General features: G+C 32.5%; 2 protein-coding genes across 3 annotated transcripts; one reads left to right on the top strand and one right to left on the bottom strand.

Annotated features, from left to right (window-relative positions):
- Positions 1-217: 217 nt before the first annotated feature.
- LOC114377233 (UPF0183 protein At3g51130-like) lies at positions 218-6,791 on the bottom strand. Of its 2 annotated transcripts, none has more exons than XM_028335665.1 (15): positions 6,438-6,791; positions 6,051-6,133; positions 5,776-5,850; positions 4,326-4,393; positions 4,148-4,253; positions 3,979-4,039; positions 3,714-3,880; positions 3,486-3,548; positions 3,280-3,327; positions 2,211-2,324; positions 2,021-2,120; positions 1,836-1,912; positions 1,539-1,643; positions 1,386-1,438; positions 218-540 (listed from the first exon to the last, which is right to left on the bottom strand). In XM_028335665.1, exons 1-14 carry the CDS (start codon positions 6,532-6,534, stop codon positions 1,391-1,393), a joined length of 1,212 nt encoding a protein of 403 aa, XP_028191466.1. In that variant the 5' UTR covers positions 6,535-6,791; the 3' UTR covers positions 218-540; positions 1,386-1,390. The 2 variants fall into 2 exon arrangements, with proteins under 2 accessions (XP_028191466.1, XP_028191465.1); XM_028335664.1 differs by having other exon boundaries at positions 1,836-1,915; positions 6,438-6,790.
- Positions 6,792-10,010: 3,219 nt separating this feature from the next.
- On the top strand, positions 10,011-11,552 carry LOC114375353 (vinorine synthase-like). The gene has a single exon (XM_028333129.1). The coding sequence runs from the start codon at positions 10,086-10,088 to the stop codon at positions 11,385-11,387; it is 1,302 nt and encodes a 433-aa protein (XP_028188930.1). The 5' UTR covers positions 10,011-10,085; the 3' UTR covers positions 11,388-11,552.
- Positions 11,553-13,749: the final 2,197 nt, after the last annotated feature.

Here is a 13,749-nt window from a genome sequence, read left to right as displayed (position 1 = left end):
TTAAATCAATAAATCATTTATCACTCAAAGATTGGTTCTGTTTAATAGGCCGTGTTGAATGTGACGTAATTTATGAAGTAAAAATAAATCACTCAAAGATTGGTTCTGTTTAGAGTACATTGAAAATCGGCTATTAAAAATTGATCAGTCTAACTGATTTGGAATTTTTTTTAAAAGAAAAATTGACTTATCAGTGCTGCTTTGAGATTTTTAAGGATTAGACAACAACCTTTTTATAAATTATAGCAAGTAACTAAGAATCTCATTACACTGAAAGGCAAAGCAAAAGGAATTCATTACATTTGCTTTGTGCAAGATGTCAATGTTAGAAAATTACATAATTTAACAGGATTTTAATATGTACAATTTGTTACACAGCTGTACAATTTTCATAGCCCCTTGCCACGATAATGATGATGGAAGGCTGCAATATTTAAACAGTGCTCGTACAAACCTAGCCTGTTACTCCTGAATTTCCATATCCAACCTTGATAGATCTTAGAACAATATGGAGATGAGATTGAGAGTAACCAAAAGCGCCTGCAGTAATGCAAAAGAGACTCGTAACTCCCAACTGATATCAGTTATCACTTATAAGTTACAATAAATACATTTACTACCGAGCTTTTAATTAGTCCTTGTTAGTTGAAGATATTCTAATTGAATCCTTAAAATCATCAAATGTTACTCAATGAGTCTCCGTTGTGACCAGTTTAATCGGGACATCCATTCATATTCAGTAATGATATGCCAGCTAACTTTATCTGCAAATACTAAATCATGTTTGCTTTGAATTCTTTCAAACAACGAGCATTGATTAGAAACTACAAAATTTCCTTCAGCGAAGCACTCCCAAAGAGCATGTGAATACCTAGGAAAACATGTGAACCTGTTTGCAAGAATTCTATCTCAACCATGTTTAACAGGTGGCCAAATGATCCGTTTCCCTCTTATGTTAAAAGAGAGGGGGATGGGCTGTTTTGACCACCTTGGATCCACGAAAACCAAATGGTATGAGTAATCACACGAGCTCTCCATTTACCACATCATCACTAAATTTATAGATATGTTGGTTGTAATGTGCACCCAGTTGGAAACTATTCATAACTTTAAGAACCCAATTAGAAAAACTTACAACTAGAGACTAGGATGAAAAATGTGTAAGACCAGGCACTAACATAGTACATAAACCTGAGACTAAGTTAAGCATGACTGAAGCTTGGACAAATGAAGACAATGATCTAACATTGACTGCTAGGAATTAAAAATGGGTTTTTAAGATTGAACTAATAAGTGAGATTTAAAGAAAAAATATTAAGGTCATTACTTGCTATGTGAATAAGCTATAAATTTTCATAGAAGAACACACAATAAAAGAAGTGTACCATCATCATGATTGGAAGAGAGTTATTGTTGCAATATATCCATTCTTCATCACCTGCAAATATCACCAGAATATAAGTGGTCTCTTCAAAGCATCATAGTAGACTAAACTATTAAAATAGCAGAGGACAATATAAGTACAAAGAAGGACACACCTCAAAGGCAATATTTTGATAACCATATACAAGAGTAGAACCAAAGGGGTTACTTGCTGAGCCTTGTGTTTGGATGGCAGCTCGCCCACAATCCCCAAGTATTTCCTAAAAAAATCAATTAGAAACTATTATATGATATAAACTAATATTAATCATTATAAGAAATTCACATCAAATGCCAGTCACAATTTTCTTCTAACAAATTGTTTCATATATTTCAAGTAAAAATCTTTCATCACTCCAAAACAAGATCATCCAATATAAGGGCAACCATATGATTTGAAAGAGATAGATCACCTTAACTTGTTCCCATTTGGTGCTAGGTGTAATAACCCTCTGTTTGCTGTTATTTACTTCCTGGAAAGATCCCCCTACTGCTGGAAAGGCCAAAAATATATTTCATCACTATTTCACAACAAAAATTTACATCTGTTACATCAAGGCCAAACTAAACACTGCAATGCAAATAAGAGATTGCTTACAATCTGAGCCATAGACAACAAAGTTGCACTTAATGTAAGAATTGAAATCAGCATGACCAGGGAAGTTGGTGTGTAACACAAACTTCTTGATTTTGTGAGTCTGAAAATACAACAGACATGTGGGAGTTTCCATTATCAGTTGTGCTGTGGCACATTGTATAGAAACAAAAGCATGATGTAAGTTACAAACCTGTCCATCAAATAATATGTCCAGACCACGAGTAAAATAATTATAAAAGTAGTCTCCACAGAGAGTTGTCCGTGGCCGAAGATCTGAAGCAGAATGAATAACCATTTGATCTACCTATAGAATTACAATTAAGAGTCAGACTTCATACATAGCAAAACTCATTCAAGCAGTTTACTAGCTTAAAATATTATGAAGTTGCTTTGTGCTCAAGGTAGAATTTAGACCTCCTTAAATTTTTTTGATGATTAGACCTCCTCCTTAAATAAATATATATTTGGACAAAAACAATACTTCTCCATGAAGAAAGTAACAAACAAGAAGATTTTCTTTTGACTGTCCTTGTTGGAAAGCCGCCTTAATTGTGGTACCCCTAGCCAGCCTTAGTTGCAGCCTCTTTGGGGGCTGCCTTAATTGCAGCCTCAAGGGTGGTCACTGGTGGTTTAATCCCACATCGACTAGTGATAAGGCCAAAAGTAGTGTAGATAAGTGAGGGTAACCCTCACCTTACAAGCTGGTTTTATAGGGTTGAGTTAGGCCTAAAACCCACATTCTATGAGTTCTCTCTATCTTAGCAACTTCTGTTTGGACACACAAATAAGGCTTAGGCTTTATATATTCCACACAGAAAACCATAAGAAGTACCAATCTATGCCAGCCCTGCTTATAAAAAATCCTTGAAAGAAAACCCAACAAAGAAAATTTCATAATAGAAAGTTTGAAAGAACAATCAGTTCAATAGGAAGGGAAGTTCACAGAAGCATAGCTACATAGCGTGTGAAACATGCCAGAAGAGAGAGTGATTTTGGAAACAGAACAGTTTCATATTCTGTACATTGACCCTTTGTTTTCACCTATCCATCCAAACTGCAGAAATACCTCTATTCATTAATTTTCCCACCCCCTATTTATTTCCTCCCTCTTTTCTCCTAAACCAAATTACCAAAACAAAAGGTATAGTCTAAAACATGATGCAATCAATTGCCTAGGTCCTCATATGATCCATTACATATCAGTCTAGTTCAGTTCCACAAAAATCCTACAGATTAATCATGTTCCATTTAAGAATTACCTGCTTTTGATGAATGCCACAGGGACGTCCAAGCTCAGTCCACACATCCTGCATAAAACAGGAAGCATTACATAAACTTTCCTTCAGATAAAGAATATGAATCAAGTGAAAGATGACGAAAGAAGCAACAGAGAGCACAGGAAAATTTATCCACTAAAAGCATATAAAAGATGGTTTCAATTGTATGTAACAGTAACAAAGTTTACCTGTGGAGATGCACCAAAAGGAATGTGTTGTGAGCCAACAGTGAAGTACAATTCTTCCCCTAGCTATGTAACCAAGAAAGAACTTAATTAGATGCTAATACTAGTATACTACAACCACCTTGCCAATTTAAGCAAAAAAGTCTCTAAAATGAAGCCAACTATATGTGTCATGCTAAATAAGCTAAAAGCCCAAAACCCCAACTGATATAGGGTTTAAAGAACTCAAACCTTCACATGGACCTCTTCCATGTAAATGCTGCCAGCAGGTAATGGAGGAGCAGAAGCCTTGTCCATTAAGGCCCCCACACCAACCTTCTTACCAGAGGAGCTATCATATATAGAAACACGGCATGTAACTGGCGTGGTCCCATCAGGAAACTCCAATGGCAATTCCACTGTCATAATTAAAAGAGAAAATGTAAACATATTAAAATAGAACTAGAAAGCTTGGTAAAACATTTCAATTTCAATTTCTAGATGATACAATAAATACCTCCCCCGTCATGACAGCAGTCTGTAAATTGACTTGGAATAGGAAATGCAAAGGAAAGTCCCTAAAGAACAAACCAAAAATATAAAGCAGAAAGTATTAGTAATGTGGAATTGTAGGAGGAAGAAAAAAAAGCAATAATAGATCAGCATTTGATATCCAAAGTATGTACCGGATAGAATAGGGTGTAAATGCGTCTATCCTTGTCAAAAATTCCAGGATATGTGGGCCCAAACAGTGCATATACAGCAACAAATGTAGCTAAAGTTGATGGTCCCCTAGAAGTAGAAAAAACAATCAATAGTGTTTTACAACAAGTATATACTAAAATTACAAGTCCCAATACTCACCCAATCAAGGAAGTAGAATAGCACATCTGAAGTCGCTTTACATCAAATATTTCAATAAGGCGCAATCTCTAAAATAGCAATGAAATGTTTCATCAAGCCAGAGTCATTTAGACATGTACAGATACCAATAAAAACAAGCACTATAAAACATCTTTAAATGATATTGAAAGCATAAAACTGATGCACACAACAGTGTTATAGCTTTAGATCTTCAAGAGCAAGCAAAAGAAAATAGGAAATGCTCCATTACTTGAACAAAGCAACAATATCTTGATGGGAAGAAGCACATTATTATTGTAACAAAAGAAGTAAAACTAGTGTAGAAAAAAACCCAAAACTTCAAATAATTCACCCCAATTAAATTAACTTGGAGAAGAAAGGATAGCATATAGCTAAATTTTAAGCTTGGATTACTACATTAGTTCAACAGTTCTCATTTGGAGGGGGAAAGTACCAAAAGATCCTTATACAATTTTTCATTCTCATTACTCTCTTGTCATGAAGCATAAAGGAATTCACTATAATACAACTAAAAACTACAGAGTTTTCTAAGAGAATCCAATAACATTCAGAATCCACTTATTTTTTGCAGGAATCCTTTACACAATTGCTGAATTTGCATTTTCACATGTGTCTGACTCATTTAGTTGTGTTTTTTAATAGTTATTTGTGAGAACTAGGGGTACTCATGATTTGGGTATTTACCTAACTATAACCATACCTGATAAATAACTAGATTATAAGTGGGTATTATCTATAACTATTAATAAAGGCAATTACCCCCTTTGGAGTACACATTTCTTATTCCTAAACTACCCTTTTAACATATATAACTGTTTTTATTTCCTTCATAAACTTTCAAAATGTAAATGCTGCCACTTCCCTTAAAATAACAGTTACCACTACTTTCTTTAACAACTTTTTCTTTTTTCTGTTTACTTTTAAAAATAAAGATAGAGGCACTAAGTGCCTCTCTTTCAACTAGTTACTGTAACCATAACTATTTTTTAAAATATGGGTATAATTTGATAAAACTAGTTATTGTTTTTAAAATATGGGTATATAACTAGTTATGAATAAACTAGTTATATAACAAGTTATGTCTAAAACCAATTGCATAACTAGTTAAGGAAGAATAAAAATAAGTTATTTAAAATATCTATCTAGTTTTATAACTATTTTTTAAATAAAAATAAGCTATTTGAAATACCAATAACTATAAAATTGGTTATAGTTTTAGACCTACTCTTATATAAATAGTTATAGTTATTTTTTTAAAACTAGTTTTTTTGAGTGGATAGTGAGAACATATAGCTACCAAGGCACTAGTGATGGCCCCATCAAATCAATTCTAAACAAAAACTTCACTAACTGAAACGCATCACCTCAAGCTTTCTCCAAATAAGGACTCTACATTGGAAGCAAGATGAATGGGGAAAAAATACAACACCTGAGACCACGGATCAAAGCGAAGATGGAAGCCATGATCAGGAAAGCTAATAACAACATCCAACTTCAGGGGTTCCTGCATGTGCATTAAGTAGAAGAACTCAAGATAAAAACAAATGCATCTTTCAAAAAATAAAACAACAGGAGCCTCACAAAGGCAAAGCAACAGATAGTAGTAACCTGCCCGAAGCAGACAGTCAATTGCTAGTGCAAGTTCAAACAATAATAGAAAACATAAATGACAGTAAGTTAAGCCATAAATCATATGCGACAAACCTCATCAAAATACTTGACATGCACCACATCGTATATGTTAGGTTGCTGCTCTATCTGAGCAAATGCTTCACATATAGGCATCCCTAAACAGCACACGAAAACGGCAACAAGCCAAGTCAGTAAACACAGAATCACAAAACGCAAACCACAAACGGGACGCCAATAGCATCATCGACTTCAATCGTCGAATAAGCTGAGCTATTATTATTGAATTAAACCACACGATATGACTTTCAACATCTGATAACCACAACAAGCAAAATTACCATCTCTTCGACCTAAACTTATTATCCTCTCAATTTGAAACCCGAGAAGCGACGAATATTGGAAATAGTAAGAGAATCTAAGAAAAAAAGGGAATTGAGTATGGATAATTATAATAATTACCGAGGGAGAAGGGTCCAATTCCGAGACCGGGACGGAGATCGAGAACGATGGCGCCCATGGCAGTGCCCTCGCAGCGGCGTCTAGGTCTCTGCAACATAGTGGTCGGTGAGAGAGAGAGGGTATTTGAGAGTTTGTGGGTTAAGGAAATCCCTCCGTTACTTTCGGTGAGTAAAGCAAATGAAACGACAGCACGCAGCGCAGGTTTTGAAGGCTTATATAGGGTTGTATTGTATTGTATCCAATCCAATTCGATTTGATTTTGATTAGACGGAAAAACAAACAAACCACCTTCGGTTTCCTTTTTCAACACCGCAGTCGCCAAAGATGCCCCTCTCGCACGCCACGGAAACCCAACTTTTTTTTCTTTTACATAAATAATTATTTTTATCCATAAACATGTATTTTTAATAAGTTTATTCTTAAAAAATAAAAAATTTAATTTAAATTCTCAAACTAGAAAGTGTGGCAACGTATGTTATCGTTAACTAATGAACATACACATTTATCAACAAATTTGTGAGTGTCTTGTATATTTACGGAAGAAAATAATTATTTATCTAAAATATAATTTAATTTTCATATCACATGTAAGTATAATATTATAATGAACACTTAAAAAATAGAAAAATAAATATAAGTTAAAATAAATATACAAACATAATTATAAGTATAATATTGATTAATAAACATAATTTATTTGTTGGTAATGTGATAATATTAGATAATGGTAAAATCAAATTAGGTCTTATTTTTTTAAGGATGAACTTAATAGTTATGTAATTTTATTCGAGTATTATATTTTGGGTAAGGTAATGTCACATCAATAAATAAATTATGTTTATTAATGAATGTTATGTTTATTATTATGTTTGGAATGTTATTCTTCTAAGGATTAAAGTTAAAAGATGAATATTAAATTATATTTTAGATAAATAATCATTTTTGTTCATAAATGAGTATGGCGCTAACAAATTCATTATTGAATGTGTCACATAAATTCTTTCATTAACGATAATGAAGAACAAAAGTTAATGAACTGATAACATTGTCACACTTTAGGAGAGTAAAATTTAAATTTTCATATTTCAGATATGAATTTATCAACATTCTACACATTCACAAACGAAAATAATTATTAATCATTTTCTTTCCTTAAATTGTTACACCTTGTTGTATGTACACTTGTCATATTTATGGGCCAAATGATTATTTTTTTACTTTAGTCGATTTAAAGTTAATATTGTTAATTAGTATTTAAATATCAATATTTTTAGCGTGACAATATATATATATTTTTTCCACATATTCCTCTTTCTCCTCCTTTTCTTTTACCTCTAATGGATTAAAATATTCTTTTAAAATATAAAAAATAAAAGTAATTTTTTTTTTAAAAAAAAAGTCATTTAGCCCATAATTTATGGATAAAATATGTTTGGAGTAATGTTTTTAAAATCTTAAATTGGTGAAAACATTGGTTTAATATTCCATAGTTCAACCATGATTAAATTTAAGTTTAACTAGTTTTATATTTTAATAAAATATAATATTTTAAATGTAAAATAAAAAAATCAGGAGTATAAATTAGTAAAATGACTCAATTATATTTTTTTAAAGTGTCCAGATTAGTTGTCACACTGGTTTTTGGTTGATAAAGTTTTCAAAACAATGGTTTGGAGTCCTTTATTTTATTTTAATGTTAAACTTAGTCCTAATTCTTATATTTTTTTCAATGGGGAAATTATATGTTTTTTTATTTGTCTAATTGATCCAAAAAAAATATGTGATTAAATAATCTATCTTTAATAATAAATAGAATTTAGACAAATATTTTTTAAATTTTTTTAGCACTAATGCATTAATTATTTAATGTATTATTTTTAATTAATTATATTATTAATATGAAGTATTGAATGAAATTATTGATTTATTACCTTTATCAAAGAGGTTATTTCCGATTTCGACCGCATTTTATCCATTTATAAAATTGGAATTGGAATTGGAAATCTCACCTGTTTTATGTCTCTTTTGTTTTGTTTGTTTTTGATGGGTTTTCCAAGCTACAGGTGGCGCCAGTCAACATGTTGCCTCTTGGTGTGCCAATCAGCGAGGCCCTTTGGACGTTGAGTGACGCGTGATGCGATTCCACCAGGCGCTTTCTTCTATAAACGGGGGAAAGGGATGGACAAAGCCTTGCAAGGTAAGTCCTTTTTATTTTTTTGTTTTTTTTTTATTATATAGTTGTTTTCTGCCATTTGGTATTTGTTCTTCTTGTATTGTATTAGGAAAATGTGGTAGAAAAAAATTATTTGTTTTAATTTATTAGGTCACTTGTTGGTTTGTAGTGTTTATTTTTTATATTGTCATTGTGTTTTATTTTTTAATTATTTGCTAGCTCCTTTTTTATGTTTTGTGTTTTTTTCATATTTTATTACGTAGGAAAATATATCTTTGCTTTGTTATTTCTGATTTTTTTTAATTTATTATTTCATTTGTTTTTTTAACGTTTTATTAATTTGTTTTAGTTGTTAAGTAAGTTTTAGAAATAAAAAAATTGTATGATTTAGGAAAAAATTTTCTACCTTTATTGTTTATTTTCGATTAAAAGGCTCATTTTACAATGATTTTGACACAGAAAATATCACTAGATAGACCGATGTAGAAACTAACGGAATCATCATCATTTTATGGAAAAATTATGCATTTTAACGGAAAAAAATCACTCACAATACACCCACTTGAAACTGTTTTTTTTTTCCTCAAGTAATAGTATATATATATATTTTCAATTTTTAGGCTCATTTTATACTAATTTTGATACCGTTTCTAGCTGCACATATGATACCATTGGATAGACCGACTTAAAAAAGACGAAGTCACCTTCATTTTATGGAAAAAAAAGCACCCACAGCACACTCACTTCAAACTGTTTTTTTTTTTTCTCAAGTAATAGTGAATAGATTTTTTCAATTTTTAGGCTCGTTTTATAGTGATTTTGATACCATTTTTGGCTTCACGCGTGATACCATTGGATAAACCGATGTAAAAACTAAGTAATCACCTTCGTTTTATGGAAAATTACACATTTTAACTGAAAAAGCACCCAAAACACACCCACTTGAAATTGTTTTTTTTCTCAAGTAATAGCGAACAAACTTTTTCCCATTTCTAAAATTACTTAAATTATTCAATTACTTAAATTAAATTAATTATTAAAATTATTTAAAAAATGTTCTAACCTCACCTAAAGGATGATATAAAATAAGATGATATCATCCACTACATGATAAAATGCAAATGAGTGTCATAAAACAGAGTAATATCACAACCTCACTTGAAGGGCACCACCAATTACATGACAAGTACCGATGGCGTCACTTTAAGTGTCGCCACACCCAATTTCAATGTGACAAGAATCATCATGACTCTTAAATAATTTAAACAATAACCCAATTGAGTAAAATGTTTTTTAAAATCACTCAAAATGGTCAAATACCCCTTGTTTGGGTGTTCACGGGTCCTATACTATTTTTGGTGTGTGTATATAGTGCAAATGCATGTGAATCATTTCAGCAAACCACGAGCAAATTGCAAATTTAAGACTAGACAATTAAACCTCGTCAATTACTAGCACTAGCTAAGAAAAGAAAAATGAAGGTTGAAGTTGAAGTAATCTCCAAAGAACTCGTGAAACCCTCCTCTCCCACCCCCAACCATCTTCGTCATTACAATCTCTCCTTGCTCGACCACCTCACTCCCCAACTCAACAACTCCATGGTCTACTTCTTCGCTGCCAATAATGTTTCAAACCAATTCTTAAACACCTGCACCGAAAATGCTTCCAACCACCTCAAGAAATCTCTCTCAGAAGCCTTGACACATTACTACCCTCTTGCGGGAAGACTCGTGGACAAGGCTTTCATAGAGTGCAACGACGAGGGTGCCCTCTACTTGGAAGCCAAAGTGAGGTGCAAGCTCAACGATGTTGTGGAGAGTCCTATCCCCAACGAGGTTACAAATTTGTTACCCTTTGGAATGGATGATATCGTTGACACACCCCTTGGCGTTCAACTTAACGTTTTTGAATGCGGTGGAATAGCCATTGGTGCATGCATGTCCCACAAGATTGCTGATGCTATGTCCTTTTTTGTGTTCATTCAAACTTGGGCTGCTATTGCACGTGATTACAATGAAATCAAGACACATTTCGTTTCTGCCTCCTTATTTCCCCCGAGGGATATACCTTGGTATGATCCCAACAAAACCATCACAAAACCTAACACTGTGTCCAGGATATTTGTGTTTGATGCTTCTGTTATAGATGGTCTTAAAGCAAAATATGCAGAAAAAATGGCTCTGCAGAAACCCCCTTCACGAGTTGAGGCTCTATCAACTTTCATATGGACCCGCTTTATGGCTTCCACTCAGGTTGCAGCATCTGAGAGCTCTAAATTCTACGTGGTGGCTCACACTGTGAACCTGCGTTCGAGAATGGACCCTCCACTACCAGCACATGCTTTCGGGAACTACTATCGGGCTGTTAAAGCGTTTCCATCACTTGATGATAAAGGGGAATGCTATGAGCTGGTGGAGAAGCTGAGAGAAGAAATAAGGAAAATTGACAATGAATATATTCTCAAACTTCAGGAGGGCTCTGAGTACTTGAGCTCTCTTAGAGAAGATTTGCGCAGATTCGAGAATATTAAGGGGGAAATTGTGCCGTTTACCTTCACTGCTTTGTGCAGGTTTCCAGTGTATGATGCTGATTTTGGCTGGGGAAAGCCAATTTGGGCATGCCCACCTGCATGGAAAGTAAAAAATGTGGTCGTTTTTACAGATACCAAGTTTGGTGGTGGCATTGAAGCACATATCAGCATGATGGAGGAGGATATGGCTAGATTTCAAAATGACAAGGAGCTCCTTCTACATAGTTCTACTAAATATCTAAATTGATACAGTCAATGGGGGGAGCAAGGTCTTACGTATTTGTAATTTATGACTGCATGCATGTCCTATTTAATTTCTAAACGTGTTGTTGGTTATTGATAAAATTCCTCAAGATCTTGTCTATCTTTAAGCCATAGTATACCAATAAAGGAAATGCTTGATATTTCTTAATCCAGTTGTCAATCTTAATTTGACATCTTTATGTTATCTCTCAAATTCAAAATATAATTAACAAAACTGTCCAGAATAGAACATGTGTCCATACCTGCTGCAACTACACAGAAATTGAATGCGATGTATTCGATGTCCCCAGAATTTAGTGATAAATGAGAATACGATAATGGAAAAATTCTTCAATTATCATTGATATGCATATGCTTGTTTTCAGTTTTGTCCATTTTCTCTACTATTTCTCAGTCATTTAATTCTTGTTATTGCCCTTTCAGGCAGAAAAAAAAAACTTATTACGACTCTCTTCACCCCATTTAACAGTTACCATTTTCATGCTTCTAGAGTTTTAGATCAGGCGCACTGATATCGGACCATTTCCAGCTTTCCCTGTCCTGTCGCTTAAAAATTACACAGTTTTAAAATTGAATCACAAAATTAAATACTAACAAAATTAAATATCAACACAACTACATGGATAACACTGAGACAGTTGAGAAAAGGACAACAGAGAAGCTAATTTCCACTGATGTCTTTGAACTTTTAAGAAATTGCTTTTTTTTTTCTTTTTCAATTTTAACGAGTCTTTTTTTTTCCAATTACATTTTTTCATCCATAAAGCTTCAACCTAAAACCTTATTTAAAGGATTTGAATTCAATTGCATCGCATCAAAGTCTAGTTGGTGAAATTGTTGTGGTTTAAATGTTTCATGCAGTAAAACTAGTTCTGGTTTGCCCTTCTTTGTGGTGAGTACTTATTTTGCTTTCTGTGGTTCTTGTTAAGAAAGATTGTTGATGAGGATTGTATTTGGGTAAGTTTAGTTGTAATTTGTTTGAGGTTAATATTCATGTTATGACATTTAGAGTGGAGGATATCTGCAAGTAGAAGCAATTTTGAACCTGAGCTGAAATTTAGCTGGTTTAGAGTGCACAGATTGAAAATCAATTGAACAAGTGAAAGAAGTGTTGGAGAGATCAATACAGGTTATCAAGAATCCTTCAATTTCAATTTTATATTGATTATGGACCCTATAACAGCAGTGGAATTTTTCTGTTTATTTTCGTGTGCATATGGGCTTGTTTATACCCCGAAAATAGATTATTTTATGCTCTCGTTGGTGGATATCCTCTGCAGACTTTCGTGTTGCGTGGATGTTCTTCTATCTGCCATATATATATTCTCAGTTTGGTTGTTTTTCTTTTAAAGGGTATGGATTGTCTTGCAGGCAGGAGGGCATAGAACAGAATAATAATAAGGATTTCGTATACAAAAATATATATTGCATAAAATATAAATAATACTTAATTTCATTAAAAATGATAGTATTTGATGTAGAGCATCCATTAACTTTCATGATTACTGTTTTGGTATGCCACAAAGTCCCACATTAATCACTTAGGAATCAATAACAATGAGACTTCAAAAATATTTTTCTCCCTTATTGATATGCCTTTTAAAAATAAGATTATGATAATTCTTCGAATATCAAAGAAGTGAATAATACTTGAAGATTTGATCCTAATTATATTTGAGGATTTGAGGTTAAAATGTTGGTGTTTATAATGAACTCTAAGTCACCATTCTTGTCCCTTATCTTTGACTAGTTGGGACTTATTTAGTTATTTCATAAAGTTTCACATAAATTATTTAGGAGTTAAGATCAAACAAAATTTATAAATATTCTTTTCTTTTAACACATTGAGACACTTTTAAGGATAAAATTATGATGAGACATCAAACATAAAAATCAACAATACCTTAAATAAGATGATCCTAATGATACATGTGAAAATTTAAAATCAAAATAATTACTAACTTAATGGAAAGATTTGATTGACCATTGTCCCTCAAGACACTCCTAATGTCTTGTTATAGTAAGTGCACTTTAAATCATCACGGTTTCAATCCCTTTAACAAACTCAAACATAAACATACACACTGAATTAAAGTTAATGCTATTTAATAATTTCTTATTTTTAACTTTCTTGCTCATATAATAACAATAATAATAATATCATTAACATTAATCTTTCAAATAATCTAACTCAAGTTTTATTTTATAAATTTCACGATCCAACAAAATTACTAATAAAAAAAATTCTAAAAATTCATATTTTTACATTACTATCGAATTGTTATTTGTTAGGTAATTTCACACAATCGTGCTAACGATAAAAAAAAAATGTTAGTAATACATGT

The sequence above is a fragment of the Glycine soja genome, chromosome 11 (assembly GCF_004193775.1).
Source record: "Glycine soja cultivar W05 chromosome 11, ASM419377v2, whole genome shotgun sequence".
NCBI classification, from domain to species: Eukaryota; Viridiplantae; Streptophyta; class Magnoliopsida; order Fabales; family Fabaceae; genus Glycine; species Glycine soja.
This window is presented reverse-complemented; position numbering and strand designations above follow the sequence as displayed.